The sequence below is a fragment of the Chanos chanos genome, chromosome 6 (genome assembly GCF_902362185.1).
Source record: "Chanos chanos chromosome 6, fChaCha1.1, whole genome shotgun sequence".
Lineage (NCBI taxonomy): Eukaryota > Metazoa > Chordata > Actinopteri > Gonorynchiformes > Chanidae > Chanos > Chanos chanos.
Genome location: NC_044500.1, coordinates 35355609 through 35371758, shown reverse-complemented (window position 1 = coordinate 35371758; position 16150 = coordinate 35355609). Strand labels below are relative to the sequence as shown.

At 38.4% G+C, this 16150-nt stretch overlaps 3 protein-coding genes across 4 annotated transcripts; all 3 read right to left on the bottom strand.

The window, feature by feature from the left end:
* Positions 1-999: 999 nt before the first annotated feature.
* gnl3l (G protein nucleolar 3 like) lies at positions 1000-6103 on the bottom strand. The gene is made up of 15 exons (XM_030776811.1): positions 6046-6103; positions 5910-5950; positions 5327-5440; positions 5092-5208; positions 4875-4958; positions 4335-4470; positions 4099-4202; positions 3805-3949; positions 3527-3614; positions 3263-3440; positions 2762-2904; positions 2368-2504; positions 1876-2036; positions 1548-1722; positions 1000-1207 (listed from the first exon to the last, which is right to left on the bottom strand). The coding sequence occupies exons 1-15, from the start codon at positions 6056-6058 to the stop codon at positions 1140-1142; spliced, it is 1704 nt and encodes a 567-aa protein (XP_030632671.1). The 5' UTR covers positions 6059-6103; the 3' UTR covers positions 1000-1139.
* A 2498-nt stretch (positions 6104-8601) lies between these two features.
* On the bottom strand, positions 8602-10688 carry LOC115813902 (red-sensitive opsin-like). The gene is made up of 6 exons (XM_030776581.1): positions 10586-10688; positions 9753-10049; positions 9454-9622; positions 9180-9345; positions 8839-9078; positions 8602-8700 (listed from the first exon to the last, which is right to left on the bottom strand). Exons 1-6 carry the CDS (start codon positions 10686-10688, stop codon positions 8602-8604), a joined length of 1074 nt encoding a protein of 357 aa, XP_030632441.1.
* Positions 10689-12499: 1811 nt separating this feature from the next.
* Positions 12500-15627, bottom strand: LOC115814007 (red-sensitive opsin). 2 transcript variants are annotated; one of them, XM_030776720.1, is made up of 7 exons: positions 15618-15627; positions 14401-14478; positions 13651-13947; positions 13352-13520; positions 13078-13243; positions 12737-12976; positions 12500-12598 (listed from the first exon to the last, which is right to left on the bottom strand). In XM_030776720.1, the coding sequence occupies exons 1-7, from the start codon at positions 15625-15627 to the stop codon at positions 12500-12502; spliced, it is 1059 nt and encodes a 352-aa protein (XP_030632580.1). The 2 variants fall into 2 exon arrangements, with proteins under 2 accessions (XP_030632580.1, XP_030632579.1); XM_030776719.1 differs by lacking the exon at positions 15618-15627 and having other exon boundaries at positions 14401-14503.
* Between the last annotated feature and the right edge of the window lie 523 nt (positions 15628-16150).

The window sequence follows — 16150 nt, the reverse complement described above, 5'->3', positions numbered from 1 at the left end:
CCTCAAGCAAGAGTGAAATGAATATATGGTTTCAGTGTCAAATACAAATTTGTATTTGGTTCTAATGATCTTACAATTTACAATTTGGTATTTCACAGACGCTTTTAAACCAAAGCGACATACAATTAGGGCGTCAATCAAGTTTGGTTAACTACCTCATAAGCAAAAGATCACAGTAGGAATGCAAATAAATTATTGTCAGTACCATATTCCTCTGTATCCTGCAACGGTATTTTGACCTTAAATGTTAGATGGTCATTTATGAGACTTAGTACGAGGTTTGCACACATTTAATCCATCTTTCTTCTTCTTTAGTTTAATTTTCCTTATCTGTGGGATTGCAGCTGCTAATCGACTATACTGGATTCTCATTACAGATAATCCCATATATTTTACAAAATTCCTTTAAGTATAAAATGTTACCATCATTGTCCGCAATATCATTGCTAAATATTATACTTATCTCACTAAATCTGGAACATAATAAAGGTTTTTTTCCCCCATCAATTAGAACTCTTGAATTTAACCACACCATCTGGCTGAGAATGTCATGTCTGTTATCTGGTGGAAACAAGGCTACTTAAAGTTTAACCATCCATTAATTGCCTTCATCATAACTCCCTATTCACTAATATCCTTCAAAAAAGGAGACCGAGCTTATGTAAACCTTTCAGAGTACAATGTACCTTATTTTCGTTTGTTTGTAAAGTTATTCTGTACATAAAGATGCATCATCTGAACACCTGTCTAACTTGATTGATAGGACCAGGGGCTTATGATAGTCAAAGATGAATAAACTGTGAATAAACCCTACACAGGCAATTATTCTGAAATCTCCTGATTGTTAGCACTAAGTCATGTTGATAGATTATTTTATTGTTGACAAATAATGTTTACACAGCAAAATGCAAAGATAACATTATGCTCACAGTAATAAATATAAAGAGACTCAGAACGACAGGGCCTTTAATACATAAGAGGCTTGAAGTGATTAAGAAATTATTCAGTAACTTAAACAATCAGTGATGGATAGTATTTATTTGCATTTTTACACAATGTACATTTTAATGACCTTGTGATGCTGGTTGAAAGCAAAATATATTCCATCCCTAGAAGAGCTGCCCTTCTTGATTATAATGTCAGCAGTCCATAAAAGCAAAGTTCATGGCAGATGTGAGAGAGTCTGAAAGTTTGGTGGCAATTTTATCTGTAGATAAGTAGAAAAAATGGGAAACAAAACAGGAATCAGAGAAGAACTTGGAACAAACAAGAGCAATATACTGACAGTAGATCACTTCTTAATTTGCATTCTTATTGCTTTCAAGTGTGCATATTTTAATGGTATGGTTGGACATTGTCATTTGCTGTGTAAAGACAAAGACCATCTACAGCCAGAATAAGACCAACTATGGTTTCTCTAGGCTCTGAAAGAACACTGGGATATTTTTAACTGGCAAAGCACATTTAACTATTCAAATAATCAAACAATGTACTGTAAAACAAAACATACTACATATTGCTACAGTGTCCTATATCTTAGATCATACCTGCTCTTTTTTGCTGTTTTTTCCTCTTTTTACTAGCTGCCAAGAGAGCCTGTCCTTGTTGGAGCGGGTCAACATCTAAGATATCTCTTAAGTCCACAGCCTTTGGGACAGCTGACTCAATTACACCACCATTCTTCACTTTGGTTGTTTTCAACTCAACTGTCATGGGACCAAACTTTAAAGAACAATAATAAGAAAAGAGATTTCATCAGCGGCAGCAAGTTATAGTCTAATGTCAGAAACATAATAATTTGGTTACGTATCCGGTAAGGCAGAATTACAACTCATGTTAATCAAATGATTAAACAGATGTGGTATCCTGCTGTACCTCTGGGTCCTCATCACCCTCCATGGATTCCACTGTGTCTTTAATCTCTTCGAAGGCTTCCCCATCCACTTCCTGTTCTGTCAGGGCTACTGCTTGAGACCCCTGTGTCAACCCTGAAGTCGTGATGCAGATCCCCATCTCAACGTCAGCTGAATTCAAGCCTGCCACAAACAAGACGACAGAAAATAAACAATGACAGTGATTCAGTGAGGTGACTAAAACCACAGTGGATGCTTGTGCCCTTTTTCAGTTTTTGACAAGCCACTTCTGATGATTGGGGACTTTCGGTTTTAACGATCTTGTATAAAATAAAAGAGATATGGATTTTCATTCTTTCCTACGTATATACATACATGCTACTGCTAGTGTTGCATTAACGCACTTTTGTCAGATTACAAATTAAGATTATTTAAAATGAACCAAAACAACATTTTTAAAAACATTTATTTATTTAAAATTACATTTTTCTTTTCAATAAATTGAATGTTTTACCTTCCAGTGCCTCTTGGTTTCCCTTCTCCAGTTCATCCCAGTCAAATGCTTTGCCCATCTCTGCCACAATTTCCGCACTAACATGCGTTGGTAACGTGTGTGTCTCTGGAGGGTGTGTGAAGTAGCTGATGCGTCCTCTTAGACAGACACAGAACTCACATCAATCAAAATGTTTTGCTTCACACTTTAAGAAAGAAATTATCTGGAGAACCATGACCTCATTTCGATAACTTAGCAGTTGTATAATAAAAATGACAAACAAGGAATGTACTACTGATATATCACATCTAAAGAACTGTTGCCAACGAAGCTCACAACAGGATGAAATTCATTAGCAACAGTTGATTAATAACTGGCCTTTAGTATATGGAGCATCACAGTACTCTATACTTACCCTGTCCAGTCCATCAGAACACTTTTAGCAGCTTTGTCACAGTCAGGCAGGCCTCCTTTCCTTAGCTTGCCCTGACGACGAGCAAGTAAGGACAGGAACTCCAGTGTGTTATGGAAGTCAGGAACACCATAGTGCCCCATGATCTGTGATTGGAAATGTGGATATAGCGCAAATAAGGAAGAGCATGACACATGATATATATACAATCAACAACCGAATCTTTTATCTCCTAAATAAATCAGAAAATGAACACCCGCCTATCTTAGATCTTTGTGCATACTTAATTACCGTGTTTAGAACCCTTACGATAAACAAATTTGTGGGGAAAGTTGAGAAAATAAAATGCCCCAGTCTGTGAGAATGTTCGTTATTAAGGTGCCTGGATGGAACTACACTGATAATTTACGTACTGATAAGTCATAAATATTCATTTCTATGGAGCACCTGAACATAGAATTATTACCACACTAAACTGAAATGATGCAGCAGTGATTAACTAACCTGTGTCTTATTGCAGCGTCTCAAGATAGCTTCAACTGGAGCTACAGGGTCCACTAGCTGTTCAATTTTTACGCAGTTTCGGAGAATCATGGCAGCATCTGTGGTCGAGGTTGCCATGACAATGCCTGGGCAGTCCAGAAGCTTGATGTGTTTATCTAAATGCACTTCTTGTAGACACCTGTGCCACAGGACAGAAATGTGAAATTAGGTTATGATGAATGTTGAACATAATCAAACAAAACAATACTGAAATATGACACTTACTTTGTAACACCAGGAGTAGCTCCTACATTACATGCGCGTGCACGCTTCAAACTATTAATTAAACTGCTCTTTCCGACGTTGGGAAACCCTAAAGTAATCACAACACGGAATAAACCCAAACAGCATTCAAGCACTAAATACAAAATACATACAAAAAAACAAAGAACAAGCATAAATGACTTGCGACAAAAATTACATATGACTTAATTTCACATGAATTTCAGAGCAGTGGGAGTACCAACTATCGCTGTATGAATGAGATGTAGTCGCATACTCACCAACTACACCTACAGTTACAGCTGTCTTTATGTCCTGATTACGGCAATAGTTGCCAAGTAGCTTCATTAGGCAATCAGCTCCAACACAGGCACTGCTACTCAAAAGCTCTGCAGTTGCCTGGGTTACTGGCACATGGCTACGTTTCTTAAAAAAAAAGACACCACCACATACAACATTACGACACTAAGTAATGCAATGCTGCTCTAAGGCTCTGTCAGCCACATAAATATCTGGACAGAAAATATGGCAACTCATAGACAGGTTCTCCAACTAATGCGACTTGAAACCCTTACCAAATTTTTGTTCTGTTGCTGAGTGGAAGCTTTGAAAGCCACAGTGGGAAATTCATTGCGAAGGTACTTGATCCACTTTTCCACAATGTCTTTAGACACTAGATCTAGAGATAAGTTTGGGTAATATATTTTACAAGAATATTCCAATGAAATGATCACAAATTGAAATACCTTTACATGAGCTTTGCGCTGAATTTGCAATGTGTATTTTAAACCGTCATTTCAAATTCACGTACCAATCTTGTTAAGCACAAGAACTATTTTCTTGTTAGTACCACTCTGGATTACAGCCTGCTCAACCTGTGGACATCGACACCCCAAAGGGTCCCGAGCATCCAGAACCTCCAAAATCACATCAGCAGCTTCAATCACCTAAACAAAGAGGGAGACAAGGAAAAAATTCTCAGGGTTACAGTTCAAAGCCAGCACAGACACAGCTGAACTTTAAAAATAAAGGAGATCAAAAAGGGTTCTTCTGACATATAATCATACTTTCCACCTTTTCTCTTTTAACATTTCTTTATTGAATATTTCAAACCGGTCATGTGACCTATCACTGTCATATTGTCAGAATACTTTAAGCTGGCATCAGCCTATACATTCTAGATCAGTATACCTGTAGGCAAGAACATGTTCAAAACTTTGTAGTAGTAGGCAAGAGCCAACTGAAATTTTACTTAATTCTCAATAGGTTCACACTGAACTTTAAGAAAACTGTTAAAAGTTAGCATTTCTGCTGTGATTAAAATGTGGACACAAATCAGCCTTTCACTTACCTTTTTAAACTCTCTGTAATATGCTTTCCTTGAATTTTCATTTTCAAAATTCACATGTTTCTCCAGTTTTTGCATCTCTGCTTCCTTCAGCCATGAAAGGCAAGTTGACATTTAAGGAACATATGAAATCAGGTGAAGAAAAGCAAGCTTTGAATAATGAGATTTTGTTTGATACCATTTTTTTAAAGCATTTTTTGTTCAACAGTTAAGTACTAGCCTTCTGTTCAAATTCTTTCTGGCGTTGCTCAACATCTTTCTGGAAGCTGTCCAGACTCCTTCTTTTCATGAGCTCCCTCTCCCGAGACAATCTCTGTCTCTCCTGCTGCTCTTCCAACTGGAATCACAATTTGCAAAATGACTGTGCATCTTAAAGACCGGACAGGACTTTCAATTACGAAACAACATTATCTACACTCCCATTTCAGACCCTCATTGTGCACCACGTATCTCACCCTCTTCTGTCTGAGTTCAGTCTGTTTTTGAGCATGTTCTTTGAAGCGTCGTACGTTCGGCAAGCCAGGATCCTTCCTGCCTCCTTGCTGGTGTGTCTGCTGACCATCTTTAACCTTCAAATGAGGAGGGAAAACATAATACTGCGCTGTAAACATTCATGAACCAATGAGTGGTACCACAGCGGTTTCAGACATATCAACATGGGGAGTGCATGCGAGGAGTGTCAGGTAGTAATATCATGTCCCCACAAATATAAATACTTTACAACTATGCTGCCGGGTCAATTTTCATATAGTTATGATCACTGTATGACAGTGAACTATGAACCATGAAAAGGGTACGGCCTGTGCTGCTCAGAACGCTCTGGTTAGCATTTTAGCTCACAACCATCCCTAAAAATAACACACGCAAAACCATACAAACAAAATCATTTTAAATTTTCTCTGAGAAAGCAACAATCAATTACCCGTGGCACCTTATCAAAGCTCAGTTTTAAAAAACAAAGAAACAAAAAACGTTGTACATGTAAGTACTTTCACACTCCACATAGTTAATGGCATACCCAAAGTGTTACCCACGCACCTTTTTACCGACAAACCCCAGTCGTTTCGCCCGTTTTTGCTCTGAAAAATAAGACAATGAATGAGAATGAATTCCCGTGCCACTCAATAAAACGGCTGACACTGTAAAACTATGTAAGAAAAACAAGAATACGCACTGCCTTTTGACATCACTACACGTGTTTACAACAGCTGAAACGGGAAGACGGCGGAAATGATTTTCCTCAAAGCCATAACTTCCGGTTCATGATTTTCGCTTTAGATGAATTAGCCAGAGATCAGTGGTGTGCGTGAAAACAGAACACCAAATATGAAATAAATTTGGATTTTAAAAAGTTCAACTCAAAACGGTCACTTTAAGGTTGCAAACATTATTTTCAGGCAGAAGCTATTATTGATATTTCATTCATTTGGATTAATTCGAAGTTTATAAGCAGAAAAACAAAATAAAAAAACCCATAGCCAAAGAAAAAGAATGCCAATATTTAAACAACGATTGGTTCGGCGGCATTAGGCATGCGGTCTATAAGTCTTTTTTTTTCTTGGCAAACTGTGCGAAAATTATCCCATTGCATTTAACCAAATGGCAGAAGTTTGTTTAACCACCGTGAATGACAGCCATTGATGATATTGTCATGTGTGCAGTTCAGTCTATTTAGTGTCACAGACGGTGTTGACAAGTGGGATATAATTTAGGTCTTGGTAGTTTTTCAGTGTTTGAAAATTATTTCAACGCCAGCTAAAATACCAGCTAAAATTCTTGCAGGTCGTGTGGTGGGGAAAACTGTGGTGCACAGTGATAGTGTTTGTATGTATCATATCATTGGGCCTTCACTGTACTCTGATTTGTATATCATGGAACATTGTGCTGTTCATACATGCTCATACAGAAAAAAAAATAATCCAGTGGTTGGTGAAATATAGAGGTTTGAAAATATGCTGCAGAAAGCCTCTGTGTTATGGGGTTCAGAATTGTTCTGTGTTACATTAAACTAAACCTAGGAGCATTTTAAGAGTAACTGCATCATTTGATATCTTTTAACCACAGAGTGGCACCCCAGAGTCACATGAAGTGAAAAGGCACACACGATCTTTGCTGAACAGTTCAATTCCATACAGACAAGCCCAGAGAACAGTTTTGGTAATGGGAAGAGGTATAGTGACACATCTGAATATAACCATGATAACTGATTGATATCAGCTGCAAAATGTTTTACCCTCTAGGTCTTGACGTATCTACATAATCACAAAATTGGCTTACTACACTGATGAGTTTTTGAAAATACACATTACTGCTTCCTTTGACTCTGGAAGTTAAATAAAATCATTCATGTATGTATGCATGCTCATAAGTGCAGCTTGTTGGTGTAAAGTTACAGACTACGGCCAGTCCGTAACCATGCACAATTTGTGTTTGTCATCCTCTAACCCTCCATCAGTGGTCAGTTTCTGACCACAGGATTGCTGTTGGATTGATATTTTGAGGTAGCGGACTGATTTCAGGAAAAAAATCCCAGCAATGTTGCTGTGCGTAGTACACCAATACCAGTAAAACAGCTTCTACCATGTCAGTGTCATTGTTTTGTTGAAAATGGTCTCCTACCCATATAAAGTCTGGTTAACAGTGGTCATGTGGTCAGAAACTGACCATTCATTAACAGGGTAGGGAGTGACTGACAAGTTCTGCGTAGCAACGGATGGACGTCAGTCTGTAATTGTACACCTACGTAGTGTGGTGTACCTATAAAGTAGGTATACATTGTAAAGTGGCCAGTGAGTGTGAGTCCTCAGTGTAAGGCTGACGTTTCTGATCAAGAACAGGCTTATATAAAAACAGCACATGTGCACACATACACACAGAGCACTGTGGTCTTAACCTAATGAGTTTTTCACTGTAAGCTTCCTAGCATAAGAAGTGCCTTTACTGGCCAGTCCAGGTGAAATTCTCAATCCACTTTATGTGGAAGAGACAGATTGTAATCACTTTTGTTCACAGTTGTAACAAAGATATTTTATACCCTCTTTTCAGGATTGAATTGGTTGAATTTCAAATAGTTGGGGGAACATTTAATGGGAATGAGGAAGAAATAAGAATTATCCGTAGTCTGAGAGAAGGAAGGAATAGTTAATGCAATCCAGAAAACTGCAAGTGGTGCATGAATAAATCTTTAATCCTAATTACAGGAGAAATGTTCTCTGTCAGTGCACTGCACAAAAGAAACAACAATGAGGTGCCATTTTGCTGCACATTTTATTTTCATCAGAAAACAGTAAAATAATGTAACATAAAATTATATTTTATATTTTTTTGTACTTTTTTCTTAAATTGCAAATCTACATAAAATAAAAGGCTTTTTGAGAGTAATAACATAAATATGTTATCAATACCTTTTTACATTATACCTGAATTTCCATAAACATAGTTAGCTTGAAATGTGGTCTTATGACAGACAGCAATGACATTTCAAAGCATTTTGTCTTGCAGGACAATGCAATGTGAATAAAAAATAACTTTACAGGTCTCATCCAGTTTTGTTACAATCTGATGATATTCCCTTGTATGGCCTGAAGTTTCTTACAAAGAATCTTACACTATACAAATGCATATTTGATATCATATTTCTAGTTGTGATAAACATGTCCAGAACATACTCATTTCTCATTTAAGTCCCTTTTGTCTCTTTCTTTGATGAATGACATGAGTTGGTGGAAGTTTATGCAGGAGCCACAGAGGATACTTCTGTCTTGGATGTGGACACCTCAGATCCATCATCAACCTTCTTGCCAAAGAGCTGCATAATGCATGTCCGGAACTACAGCCAGAGAGGAAAAAAAGTGTTAAAATCAGTCTTGAAATGTTTTATGAATCCTGTACACATCTTGATGCACTGGTGTTTAGATTTAGTTTGTTATATTTAGCAAAGCAGGAGTGATGTTTATGATGGACTCACCTGTCGATTCATGAAGACATAGATAACGGGGTTGTAGATGGTGGCGCTCTTGGCAAAGTAGGCAGGCATAGCTGCTGCCAGAGGGTGGAAGGCATACCCTGGATTGGCTGCAGCAAAGCAGGCAAAGAATGTGTAAGGTCCCCAGCAAACACAGTAAGCAATGATCATTACAACAACCATCCTGGACACTTCCTTCTCAGCTTTCTGTGTGGATTCAGAGTCTTTCTGCTGCTGGGCAACCTGTTAGAAGAAATAGAAATGGAAATAATACATCTGTCAAGTCATGTAATGATTCCCTTTGTTTAAATCATTTCCTAGGTTCCATTAAAAGGTCAACTTACTGCACGGATGGCCATCCACACTGCAAGGTAGCAGAGAATGATAATAGCCAGTGGCATGATGCAGCAGGTAATCATGAGGACAATCATGTAAGACTTGACACCAGGATCCTCACTTCCACTGAACACATCAGGTCCACATGAGGTCTTCAGACCATGAGGCCAGTACCTAAAGTGGAAAATGAACATGGGTGAAGATGTGACTGCCTAAATGTCACTGTTGTCTAAATAAACAAAAGAATTAAGTACCTTTAGACTGGTCATGGCAAAGACCTACCTGCTCCAGCCAAAGATGGGAGGTGCACACCAGGCAGCAGCCCAAACCCAGGAGAAGACAATCCCACCAGTGGCCCATTTAGCATCAAACTTAACATTTCCAAAAGGTTTGCACACCACTACCCATCTCTCCCATGAAATGACAGTCAGTGACCACAGAGCTGCAATACCTGTAGAGTAAGGTGGTATACATTCAGTGACAGTGTGGAAAATGAACGTGTAACAGAAGAATTAGTCAAAATGATCAAATCATGATGTCTTAGAAAGTGTAATCTTTTTCCTTGTTAAAAGGACTCTTACCGCAAGTAGAGACAGTGTAGCCCTCAAAAACGCACATTGGATGTCCAAGGATGAAATAGCCGAAGATCTGGTTGATGACACTGATGGTGCTGGCAAAAACTGTCTCACCAAGATCAGCAATTGCAAGATTTACCAAGATCCAGTTCAGTGGATGACGAAGCTTCTTGAATTTTGCAGTGGCTACCAACACCAGGCCATTTGTAAAGACTGAGGCAATGACCACGAAGATCATCCATAATGTTGAAACATTGTATACCCATCTTGGGGCAATGTGGTAATTAGGGCCCTCAAAAGGATCTGTGAAAGAAAGTGAGAGGCATTGGACTCTTGCACTTTTCTTTGTATCAGTGCTTGTCCTATTAATTAATGTTTCCTCTTTTCCTCTTAAAACATTTGACTCCAGGGTTAATTAAATTAAAAGCAGAGCAGCGCTTACCCTGTGGTATCTGAGTTCAATTAGCTTATGGGCTAATAATTTTCTTTTAAAAAATGTAAATTTCCATGATCGCACACACACACTGTGAACAGTGAGCAGTGAATATGTCCTCTGGATTTAACCCATCCAACGTTGCATGTTGCCCTTTTAGGATCAAGTTTAGTTTTTTTTTTTTTAATGCAAACCTCAGAATCCAGCAGCTTATGGCATCATTCAGCAAATTATGACATCAGTCGCAGCAAATGTTAACAATAATTTGAAAATTCAACGCGTAGGAAGCCTGTCAGTACAGAATTTTCAGGTTGATTATTAAGAACTTGAAAATTTTACTGTAGAAAATCAGCCCTGACTAGTCGTCCAACTTTCCTCTGACTTGTGAGCCAGATCATTCTCTTACCTCTAGTGTTGTTGCTGTTGGTATATGTAAAGATTGTGTCCCTCGTTGTGTCCTCATTTCGTCGTCTTGCTGCGAAAACTGCCTCTCCCCACTGCTCTGCCATCTTCAATGAAATACCTAAAATGGGTGGGAAAAATAACAATTTTTAATACGCAAGATTTCTGCAATTATGTGCCTGTTACAACAAATTGTTTAAATTATTTTGTCAGCATGTTTTGCTTTTACCTGGAATTCTACTTTTCCCGTGTTGATTGGCACCCTACTAAGCTTCTATGTTACCTTCTCGGTAGATGAGAGTGCAACCAACGATTCGAGAGACATGATCTGTGGCATTTTATACCAGCTTTTCGTCAGCAAGATTAACATGTAGATTATCCAAATTAAGGCAATGGTAAACGGTGTCCAACAAGGCAGGAAGCATGTGATTTCCTATCCCCAAATCTCAATGCATATCATGGCACTGACCACAAAGTTCCTTACTTTGACGCATGCGCAAATGCACATGCGGATACAAGACTACTAACACACACACACACACACACACACACACACACACTCACCCACACACAGTTCTGCATACATCCACAGTCAAACTGAAGCTAAGCTGTCAATTTAAGGTTAATCTTCCTTGGGTAAGAGCTGTTTTCATGTTCTGTTACAGGTGACATTGCTCAGCTCCATCAAGCCTGAAACAAGAAATTGCATTTGACTGGATCCTCTCAAATGAGGACAAGGATATAATGTCATAAATATAAACACCATGCCAACAGATCAATGATGTACTGATATGAATGTTCCATATAGACTGATACTATTTAAGAAATCTACAGTTTGAAAATACTGTTTTTAAACAACTTTTTTCCTCTTAAGTGAAAACCTAAGATCAGACACAGGATATGAATGAAAGTGAAGTGTCAGACAGATTTGGGGGACCTAATCTGTGCTACCATATGGCAGTATAATCCACTGAGAAAATTTGTCCAAAAAACTTTTGCTGTTGTTTTAAAACGAAAGCACTGTGTTTGAATCCACTTAAAGCCGTGACTTGGCTCAGTGAGTTAAGAGTATGTATTGGAGTTCACATTAGAAGGGACTGTTTAAGAAGAATGTCAAGAAATTAACAGTTAATGAATTACATTTGAATTAACTGCATCATTGAGATAAAAAGGTGCAGGTGATCCACACGGCTAAAAACCGACAACAACAACAACAAAAAGAAACATAGAGTGTTGTCAATTTGCTGCATACTGCATGTTTTTTTTTTTTATTTTTATGAGAAGAAAAATAAAGCAATGTTACAACATTATATACTGTACATGAAGGTTTATCTATGAAATCTTTTTTTTGTTATTTTTATCTTGCAAGACATCTACAAAATGAATTCAATACTGTAATAGTATTACAAGAGTGATGAATGTCAATCCATGAAACGTTTCACAGTGCAGCAGTTACCAGTTTGTTTTGCTGTACTGTGACACAATCCTCTTTAGCAGTGCTGTGTAAAGGCAAATGCTGTCAGAAATGATAAATCATCATGGTCATTTGAGCAGATATTATTGTTTTCATTTGTATCTGTATCTGTTTCAGATCACTGTATTTACCAGAGCATGAACACTATCTCCCAACCTCAACTCTGGCAGACCATTTAGATGTGGGCCAGTACATTTTGAATACAATCACATTGAGAAGATTTCAAGTAACTGTCCCTCTAGGGCTGTGGAGAAGAGTGCAGAGGATGCAATGCTTTTACACACACTGTAATGGAACAATATATTTCTCCATCACCCCAAAACATTAGGATGCAGAGCTACCAAGAAGAATATTAAATGTACAATAATTATAAAAAGTTCGATTTTGATTTTCTTTCCCACGAACTCATGATATCTTTCCATGGTGGAGAGGGTGAAGGATGGTTTATGCAGGAGCCACAGAGGACACTTCTGTCTTGGATGTGGACACCTCAGATCCATCATCAACCTTCTTGCCAAAGAGCTGCATAATGCATGTCCGGAACTATAGCCAGAGAGGAAAAAAAGTGTTAAAATCAGTCTTGAAATGTTTTATGAATCCTGTACGCATCTTGATGCACTGGTGTTTAGATTTAGTTTGTTATATTTAGCAAAGCAGGAGTGATGTTTATGATGGACTCACCTGTCGGTTCATGAAGACATAGATGATGGGGTTGTAGATGGTGGCGCTCTTGGCAAAGTAGGCAGGCATAGCTGCTGCCAGAGGGTGGAAGGCATACCCTGGATTGGCTGCAGCAAAGCAGGCAAAGAATGTGTAAGGTCCCCAGCAAACACAGTAAGCAATGATCATTACAACAACCATCCTGGACACTTCCTTCTCAGCTTTCTGTGTGGATTCAGAGTCTTTCTGCTGCTGGGCAACCTGTTAGAAGAAATAGAAATGGAAATAATACATCTGTCAAATCATGTAATGATTCCCTTTGTTTAAATCATTTCCTAGGTTCTATTAAAAGGTCAACTTACTGCACGGATGGCCATCCACACTGCAAGGTAGCAGAGAATGATAATAGCCAGTGGCATGATGCAGCAGGTAACCATGAGGACAATCATGTAAGACTTGACACCAGGATCCTCACTTCCACTGAACACATCAGGTCCACATGAGGTCTTCAGACCATGAGGCCAGTACCTAAAGTGGAAAATGAACATGGGTGAAGATGTGACTGCCTAAATGTCACTGTTGTCTAAATAAACAAAAGAATTAAGTACCTTTAGACTGGTCATGGCAAAGACGTACCTGCTCCAGCCAAAGATGGGAGGCGCACACCAGGCAGCAGACCAAACCCAGGAGAAGACAATCCCACCAGTGGCCCATTTAGCATCAAACTTAACATTTCCAAAAGGTTTGCACACCACTACCCATCTCTCCCATGAAATGACAGTCAGTGACCAAAGAGCTGCAATACCTGTAGAGTAAGGTGGTATACATTCAGTGACAGTGTGGAAAATGAACGTGTAACAGAAGAATTAGTCAAAATGATCAAATCATGATGTCTTAGAAAGTGTAATCTTTTTCCTTGTTAAAAGGACTCTTACCGCAAGTAGAGACAGTGTAGCCCTCAAAAACGCACATTGGATGTCCAAGGATGAAATAGCCAAAGAACTGGTTGCAGACACTGATGGTGCTGGCAAAAACTGTCTCACCAAGATCAGCAATTGCAAGATTTACCAAGATCCAGTTCAGTGGATGACGAAGCTTCTTGAATTTTGCAGTGGCTACCAACACCAGGCCATTTGTAAAGACTGAGGCAATGACCACGAAGATCATCCATAATGTTGAAACATTGTATACCCATCTTGGGGCAATGTGGTAGTTAGGGCCCTCAAAAGGATCTGTGAAAGAAAGTGAGAGGCATTGGACTCTTGCACTTTTCTTTGTATCAGTGCTTGTCCTATTATTTAATGTTTCCTCTTTTCCTCTTAAAACATTTGACTCCAGGGTTAATTTTAAAAGCAGAGCAGCGCTTACCCTGTGGTATCTGATAATTTTCTTTTAAAGATATGTATTGCCCACAAATGTAAAAAAAACTTATGTAGCAAGTTGCCTTTTTAAGATTGAGTTCAGTTTTTTTTTCTCAGAACCAAACAGCCTATGATATCTTTCAGCAAACAATGGAACCATTCACAATAAATGTAAACATTAATTTCAAAATACAAGACATAGAAAGCTCAGTACAAATTTTTCAGTTTCATTGTTAAGAACTCCTTAAATGTTTCAATTTAGAAAATTAGTTATGATTAGTTGCCCTGCTTTCTGCTGACTTGTGAGCCAGATCATTCTCTTACCTTTAGTGTTGTTGCTGTTGGTATATGTAAAGACTGTGTCCCTCGTTGTATCCTCATTTCGTCGTCTTGCTGCGAAAACTGCCTCTCCCCACTGCTCTGCCATCCTAAATGGGTTTTTTTTGGGAGCTGCTGAAGTTACCGTTTAATTTGCCTTGAATCTTTATTACAGTCTGTGGGCCTTCTTTGTGTGCTGTCGGCTGTGGCCAGGTGAACTGGGCCTAAAATTCTCTAAGACCAAGGCTCCTTCTTCACCACTATGCCTTGTATTCACCCTGACAGGTCCCACTTAACTGTCAAAGCGCTTTTATACACCACTTAAAGATGTGGCCTGAAATGATCGGGTCTTCATGTGGCTCAAAAACAATCCGACAAATTGGCATTAGGCTATAACTAAGCTTAATATATCTATGAAGACTTTCTGGAAATCGGATCATAGCACGTCTTGTTGAAGTCAAGGGTGACACGATTTCAGTTGCCTTCAGTTGGCTTATCACCACTAAAGCAGATGAATGAGGGCTTTGTCTGGTCAGCAATTTGACATAATTTGCACTAACTCCTCTTGATGGCATATGTTTATTTAAATGTTGCAAACTGCAAAATGTGAAGGGAAAGTGAGGGCAAAAGTAAGAAACGCATAACATGAATAACAACAACGAAAAAATTGCCTGTATAGCCTTAGGAAGACGTTTTGCTAAAAATATAATGAAAAATGTTTTTTAAAGCTCAGATACTTCAAAGACCTTTCAGCAATCAGCATTTTCAATGAACCAAATTTCATTCAAAAGTCTTCAGAATGAAGATTGTAATGTTTGCAATATCTTGGTTGTGTTTCTCGAGTAAATCTTATGCAGAATATGGATTGCTCTTTTTCTATATGACCTTTTTCTACTCTTGTTCTTTCTGTAATGTCTTGTTTCAGATGACTTGTTGACAATGCTTACAAGGTGGATATGACATACTTTTAAAATGTATAATATATGGGTTAGACAGGGAGTATCCGGGTGGCAGATATGTAGGTTAAGATTTTAGATTTTGTGTTAGCCCAAAGCAGCTTATTAGGACAATTGGGGTACTGAACTGGCAGGCACATCATTCTAATTAGTATTGACAAAGGATGCAGTCCAAACCTGCTTAATCCACTAGGATTGATGGTTCAGTTTAGGGAAAGCAGGGTTTATCTAAAAACCTTGAAGGGGTCACATCTAATCTCTCTCAGCATCCTTCCATGTAGATTTTTTTCTTACTTCATTGCCTCCATCTATTGCTATTAGTGGTGCAAAAGGACCTAAACACAAGGACTTGAAGAGACCACACCATGATGAAGATGGGGCCAACATGAAGATCAACTGCAGTCTGTAAAAGTTTTTATTGATTTTTAACACTCTTTATATTTGGTTTAGTAAATAAGAATTTTAATGGGTTTGATGCCTTTTGTGGTCTAATAGGATAATGATTTATGCTTAAACCATCTGAGAAGTCTTGTCTTCAAAAAGCTTAGATATCCGACGTCAACGAAACATAGACTTGAAATCTGAATTTTAGAATCTTTGCTTAGAGCAACTTACCATTTTGCATTCCCTAATGCATGTTCACAGTTAGTATATAAATGCATGTATTGGAACATCAACCATAACATGCTTTGTTGTACTTTAACCTTTTAAAAACCACTACTGATTCAAAGAGTTGGTGGATCTACAAAACAGCTCTCCACACCCCTTTCCTCTCATCGCATGATGTGGCACTTTACCGG

Bases quoted from the DNA above. Each gene is read 5' to 3' on its own strand.
- gnl3l (XM_030776811.1), bottom strand. The intron at 4,203-4,334 runs GTACGTGAATTT...ACTTATCTCTAG, and splicing joins TCTTGTGCTTAACAAGATTG to ATCTAGTGTCTAAAGACATT. The intron at 3,950-4,098 runs GTAAGGGTTTCA...TTTTTTTTTAAG, and splicing joins AGCAACAGAACAAAAATTTG to AAACGTAGCCATGTGCCAGT.
- LOC115813902 (XM_030776581.1), bottom strand. From the start codon at position 10,688: ATGGCAGAGCAGTGGGGAGAGGCAGTTTTCGCAGCAAGACGACGAAAT. The intron at 10,050-10,585 runs GTAAGAGAATGA...TTTCTTTCACAG, and splicing joins CAACAGCAACAACACTAGAG to ATCCTTTTGAGGGCCCTAAT. The intron at 9,346-9,453 runs GTAGGTCTTTGC...TTTCCACTTTAG, and splicing joins CCCATCTTTGGCTGGAGCAG to GTACTGGCCTCATGGTCTGA.
- LOC115814007 (XM_030776719.1), bottom strand. From the start codon at position 14,503: ATGGCAGAGCAGTGGGGAGAGGCAGTTTTCGCAGCAAGACGACGAAAT. The intron at 13,521-13,650 runs GTAAGAGTCCTT...CTTACTCTACAG, and splicing joins CTACACTGTCTCTACTTGCG to GTATTGCAGCTCTTTGGTCA. The intron at 12,977-13,077 runs GTAAGTTGACCT...TTCTTCTAACAG, and splicing joins TGTGGATGGCCATCCGTGCA to GTTGCCCAGCAGCAGAAAGA.